At 50.7% G+C, this 6308-nt stretch overlaps 1 protein-coding gene across 1 annotated transcript; it reads right to left on the minus strand.

The window, feature by feature from the left end:
- Window positions 1-4140: 4140 nt before the first annotated feature.
- On the minus strand, window positions 4141-4898 carry LOC311607143 (THO complex subunit 4-like). Its single transcript, XM_084798762.1, has one exon. The coding sequence runs from the start codon at window positions 4876-4878 to the stop codon at window positions 4159-4161; it is 720 nt and encodes a 239-aa protein (XP_084654888.1). The 5' UTR covers window positions 4879-4898; the 3' UTR covers window positions 4141-4158.
- Between the last annotated feature and the right edge of the window lie 1410 nt (window positions 4899-6308).

Raw genomic sequence — 6308 nt, forward strand, 5'->3', positions numbered from 1 at the left:
AGGGCGTGGAAGGCGCACTCAGATCCAGCCTGCGCACCTCACAAGGAGCCTTGGGAAAGACAAAAGAGTCAGTCACTGGTTGCAAAGTCAGCCTTTGCAAAACATGTGTGGAGCTTTAGCAAATGATTCAGACCCCTTTCCTGATTCTTCAGCCCCAGCCCAAGCATTTCCAGCTCTTAGGAAAGAGTTGCCAACGTGTCCCACAGCAGATTCCACCTGCCTCTCTAAACCAGCATGGCCACTTTCACCTAGCTCTGATCCTGGGAGCTAGCAGTCCCTCTGGCCCCATCTCCCTGTTCACAGGCCTTCCTTTCAGCCTCTTCCCACCAGCATTGCCATGGCCACCCAGGACCAGGTTCCAAGATTGTTCCTGCCACACCTTTCCAGTCTTGGGGGATTAATCCTGGTTGGGCGGTGGGCCAGGAATTGAGAGTCTCCCTCACCTAGGATGAACGCACACCATAGGAGATGACCGATTGCCTCCATCTTCTCCAATGGAAGATGTCTCTGGGATTCCACTGCCCTTCTCTAGAACCTTCGGGGGTGCCTATCACCTCCGGGGACCTCTCCTGCATTCGCTGGAGAAGCTAGGGTTGGCTTTCCAACCATCCTAGGCAACCCCCTTTCCCTTTCCCTCTCCCTTTCCCTCTCCCTTTCCCTTTCCCTTTCCCTTTCCTCAGGTGCTGGTGTGGGGGGCTCTGCCTGGGTCTGAGAATTTGTCTCACTCTCATATCTGAATTCCTCTGCCTATGTCTCAGTCTCTTTCCTTTTCTCCTTAATAAGCATCTCTACTTTTCCCTCTAAGGCTTGGATCTTCTCCACCCACCATTTCTCTCATGGACTACACAGGGGCATTATGGCTACTAAGAAGGAAGCCTGGGATACCCAAAGGATGAGAATCCTGACGACTATGGGGCGGCAGTGAGCCAGGCCATTTCCCTTTTCATTTTCTGCTTCTCTTCTCAAGGCATCTAGAGTGGCACTAGGCAGGGTTCTAGAGCCTTCTGTGATGGGCCTGCCGGTCCTTCACTCTTCTCCCCTTGGGTACCTCTCAGGTGACTTACCGAAGCTGATGGCTTCTCGGTTTCTCTGCAGCTGGAGTGAGCCATCTCTCTGTCTGTGGGGCCTGGCCACTTGCTGGAGTGCCAAAGTGTTCTTTCCAAGACATAAGAAAGCCCCAATCCTTCAAGTTTTCTGAGGAAGACTCAGCAGCCAGATGCTGGGGTGAAGCCTTGCTAGCTCAGAGGGCAGAGAAAGCACACAGGGGTCTTCCTACCCAGCTCACGGCCTGAAGGAAAAAGATAAAAATCAATCAACAAATAAATAGGTAGATCATTAAAATCCACAGACACACAGACAGACAGAGAGACAGACAAACAAACAAACAAACAAACAAAGACACAAAGAAAAACCACCCCAAATCTCAAAGCCGAAAGCACCAAAAGCCAAAAGGCCAAAAGCCAAAAGCTGGCTAGCTCACCTGACAGCCCAGGAGGAAAAGGCCTGCTAGCTCACTGGATAGGCCAAGAGGGAAAAGCCAAAGCGTCTGTCTTCTTCTCCTGGCCTTCTTAAATACCCTTCAACTCCAAGCCCCGCCTTTCAGTTCAATCTCTGTCAGCTGGTTACTAGATCCGCCCCTTGCCCTAGGGTGGGTTGATCAAGCCCTCAGGGCAGAAAGCCCTTGGATTCAAAGTGTGAGTTTGTGCCTGGCTTGATGGCACAGGCCTTTCATCCCAGCACTGGGGTGGCAGGTGGATCCATGTGTGTTGCAGGCCTGCCTGGTCTACAAAGCCAGTCCAGGACAGCCAAGGCTACCCGGACCAACATGGCTGACCCACAGGGAAAGAGAGTAATTCATACAAGGAAACGGTTTGATAGCTCACATCTCAGGGTTCACAATGGGATCAAGTCTCCTGCAACAATCCACCTTGTGTTTCAGCCTGATATTTACTAGCAGCCTTTAAATGTGATCATTGTAATAGGTTTGGTTGTTGGTGTGTTTTGTTGTTGCTGGTGTGCTTTGCCTGTATATCTTATTGTTGATTTTGTTCTTGCTCCTCCTCCTCTTCCTTCTCTTCTTCTTCTTCATCATCTTCATCATCATCTAATTCCTCTTCTTCCTCTTCTCCTCCTTTTCTCCTTCTTTTTCTTCCTCTTCTTCTTCCACTTCTTCTTTGTCACCTTTTTCTCCTTCTTTTCCTTCTTCTTCTCCTCTTCTTCTTCTTCTTCTTTTTCTCATTCATTTCTTTACTCTGTATATAAATCCCAGTCGATTCTCTCATTCCTCCCAGTCCCTACACAATCACCCCTCTCTCCACCCTATTCTTTGTACTTCTTCTTTATCTGCCTGTGCCTCTGCCTCGTCAGTGTTGGCTGCAAAGGTCTGTGCCTACCAGGTAGGGGTGGGCTTCCAGGTGAGAACCAGCACCTCTCTCATCTTTGGAACTCTAGAATTTATGAAACCACTACTTGACAGAGATTTGCCTGCCTCTGCTAAGAAGGAAGGCATGCGCTCCCACCAGCCTGCTCCCAGTCTTTTATCCTAGCTCCAAAGGACTCCAACTCTTAGAGATTTAGAAAACAAGTGGGAACTGTAGTAACCCTTTGGCCTGACTGAAACCATTTTCAAGCTCTTAGCTGGGTTTTTCATACCAAACAATAAAACTCTCCATTTCTTTAAGAAGGAGACTTTAGTTTTTAGACGTTAATTCATGGCTAGGAGAGCCACATCTGGCCTTAGTTTTCCTATTTCTCCTTCTGGCCTTACCCATTTGAGCCGTCCCCCACTTTGTTTTATCCAACGAGATAAAGCTCCAGTCCCTAGAAGATGGATGTTTACCTCCTGAAGAGGCCAAGGTTTGGGTGGAATTCATTGTTTCATCTGCCTCTGTGTCCATGGCACTTCCAACCCCTTTGCCGGCTCTTTTCACTTTTAGCTTAGGTGTCTGCTCATTTGTAGCCCATGGGCAAATCATGCATTTGCTGGTCTTTCTTGAGCCTTTTCTTTTATCCACTGAAGCTGTCCAGTTCCTTCATTTCACCCAGAACCATGCTGTTTTCACAAGAGGCATGAACTGGTTCATGGCTCTGTGGATGGGATTCTCCTACCCAGACAGGGAACACACCAACGGGATTCATCCTTTGGTGGTGGTGTGGGTGTAGGGAGAGGGCAAGGATGGGGGTGGCAGGGTGCTCTGGGAGACCCTGGGCCTACTGTGACATAGGATTGCCTTGCCTACTATTTCTTGTTGATCTGGATTCATTGGTCCAAGGCTGGTCTTTGACACACATCCAGCAGAGTCCACAAGGCTGAGGCCTTCTCTTGGCATTCTCCCTGGAAAACCCTAGCTTCTAGGAATGCCTTGCCTGAAATCCCTTTTCAGAAGGCCTTGCTTACTACAGTTGAAACATCTGACAGTTTGATTTTTCCAAAGACTCTTAGAAGTTCTTTCTTTTCTAAGGTTAGCATCATAAACATGAGCAGCACACTCAGCCATATCTCTAATCCATCCTTTCCTGGAGCTGACCCTGCCTTTACAGGTAGACTCACTCTTAGAGATCATGACATAGCACTTCCTTTTTTCCCCACTATTTACACAACACACCACACACACACACACACACACACACACACACACACACACACAGTACAGAAACACACACACATGCACACACCCACCCACCCACACAAACACACACGTTTCTATTTTATTACGGCAAAGGTGGAAATGATAACATCTGCACAAGAGCCACCAGTAAATTATATCCCCCGAAATAACTCAGCACAAAACACGACTGTTGTCCATTTTTCAAAAGTGTCTTTATTTATTCGTTTATTGAGTGATTCTGGATACAGTATTGTTCCAGGGTGTGAACCTACATGTCGGGAGATGGCACCAGCTGTCATCACATTGAAGGCAGGCCCTCTGGATGAACAGCCAGTGCTCTTCAGCTCTGCAGCTCCCTTTTTCAGAGGGGAAAAGACAAAGTCTTTAAAAGAGTTTTTAGGCCCATGGAAAGGCAGGAATGAAGAAATGAGTCAATGATGAAGACTGAGCAACCCAGCATTGTCTGCACAGTCCAGTGGCCACCCCTCCCTCTAGGGATCAGAGGAGGAGCCCTCTGGGTCCTGTGGTTTGTGTGGACTGGCTGGGCTGTTTAGCTGGTGTCCATGCTTTCAGCGTAAGCATCCAGCTGTGCGTCCAGCTCCTCTGCAGAAAGCTGCTGCTTGGAGTTGCTGCAGGTGCCTCTCTCTCTTCCCCTGCTGCCTCTCTGGGTCCCTCTCCAGGGGCCTCTCCCAGCAGAGCACCCAGAGGCAGGGTTTCTACTCATGCCTCCTCTGTTGGCGCTTCCTGCATGGCTCGGCTGTGTTTCCACCTGGGATGGGACAAGCTGGATGTCCAAAGGATGCCCGTCCAGAGGGACACCGTGGTACTCTCTCCTAGCCTTCAGGGCATCTGCCTTGCGTTCAAAGCACACATCTGCTGTCCCTAAACTTCGTCCAGCGCGATCATAGTGCACAGCTGCTCTCTTGAGCGGTCCAAATTCAGCAAAGAGGTTCTGAATATCAGCGTCTGACACTTGGAAGTGCAGGTTGGACAGCAGCAGCCTCCCAGAGGAGTCCAGGCTGGCTCCACGCGGGAAGGCGCTGTGGAACTGGTCGTGCTGCCACTTGCCTGGAAGTTGTCCGCGTCTGCTGTAGGGTGCCTGCCCGTTCCTCCTAGGCCAGGCACCGCGATGCCCACGCCGGGCGGCCTTCAGTGCGCCCCTGGGGCCTCCCGGGGAGCAGGCCCTGCCAGCACCCCTGTGCCCGCGGCCACCACGGCCAACTCGGCCTCGCTGCCTCTGGGTCAGCTTGATGATGTCATCCAAAGACATATCTAGTTTCTCCACCAAGGAGGGCGTGGAAGGCGCACTCAGATCCAGCCTGCGCACCTCACAAGGAGCCTTGGGAAAGACAAAAGAGTCAGTCACTGGTTGCAAAGTCAGCCTTTGCAAAACATGTGTGGAGCTTTAGCAAATGATTCAGACCCCTTTCCTGATTCTTCAGCCCCAGCCCAAGCATTTCCAGCTCTTAGGAAAGAGTTGCCAAGGTGTCCCACAGCAGATTCCACCTGCCTCTCTAAACCAGCATGGCCACTTTCACCTAGCTCTGATCCTGGGAGCTAGCAGTCCCTCTGGCCCCATCTCCCTGTTCACAGGCCTTCCTTTCAGCCTCTTCCCACCAGCATTGCCATGGCCACCCAGGACCAGGTTCCAAGATTGTTCCTGCCACACCTTTCCAGTCTTGGGGGATTAATCCTGGTTGGGCGGTCGGCCAGGAATTGAGAGTCTCCCTCACCTAGGATGAACGCACACCATAGGAGATGACCGATTGCCTCCATCTTCTCCAATGGAAGATGTCTCTGGGATTCCACTGCCCTTCTCTAGAACCTTCGGGGGTGCCTATCACCTCCGGGGACCTCTCCTGCATTCGCTGGAGAAGCTAGGGTTGGCTTTCCAACCATCCTAGGCAACCCCCTTTCCCTTTCCCTCTCCCTTTCCCTCTCCCTTTCCCTTTCCCTTTCCCTTTCCCTTTCCTCAGGTGCTGGTGTGGGGGGCTCTGCCTGGGTCTGAGAATTTGTCTCACTCTCATATCTGAATTCCTCTGCCTGTGTCTCAGTCTCTTTCCTTTTCTCCTTAATAAGCATCTCTACTTTTCCCTCTAAGGCTTGGATCTTCTCCACCCACCATTTCTCTCATGGACTACACAGGGGCATTATGGCTACTAAGAAGGAAGCCTGGGATACCCAAAGGATGAGAATCCTGACGACTATGGGGCGGCAGTGAGCCAGGCCATTTCCCTTTTCATTTTCTGCTTCTCTTCTCAAGGCATCTAGAGTGGCACTAGGCAGGGTTCTAGAGCCTTCTGTGATGGGCCTGCCGGTCCTTCACTCTTCTCCCCTTGGGTACCTCTCAGGTGACTTACCGAAGCTGATGGCTTCTCGGTTTCTCTGCAGCTGGAGTGAGCCATCTCTCTGTCTGTGGGGCCTGGCCACTTGCTGGAGTGCCAAAGTGTTCTTTCCAAGACAGAAGAAAGCCCCAATCCTTCAAGTTTTCTGAGGAAGACTCAGCAGCCAGATGCTGGGGTGAAGCCTTGCTAGCTCAGAGGGCAGAGAAAGCACACAGGGGTCTTCCTACCCAGCTCACGGCCTGAAGGAAAAAGATAAAAATCAATCAACAAATAAATAGGTAGATCATTAAAATCCACAGACAGACAGACAGACACACAGACAGACAGAGAGACAGACAAACAAACAAACAAACAA

This window comes from Acomys minous, assembly GCF_964271855.1.
Source record: "Acomys minous genome assembly, chromosome: 1".
NCBI lineage: Eukaryota > Metazoa > Chordata > Mammalia > Rodentia > Muridae > Acomys > Acomys minous.

Bases quoted from the DNA above. Each gene is read 5' to 3' on its own strand.
- LOC311607143 (XM_084798762.1), bottom strand. From the start codon at position 4,878: ATGTCTTTGGATGACATCATCAAGCTGACCCAGAGGCAGCGAGGCCGA.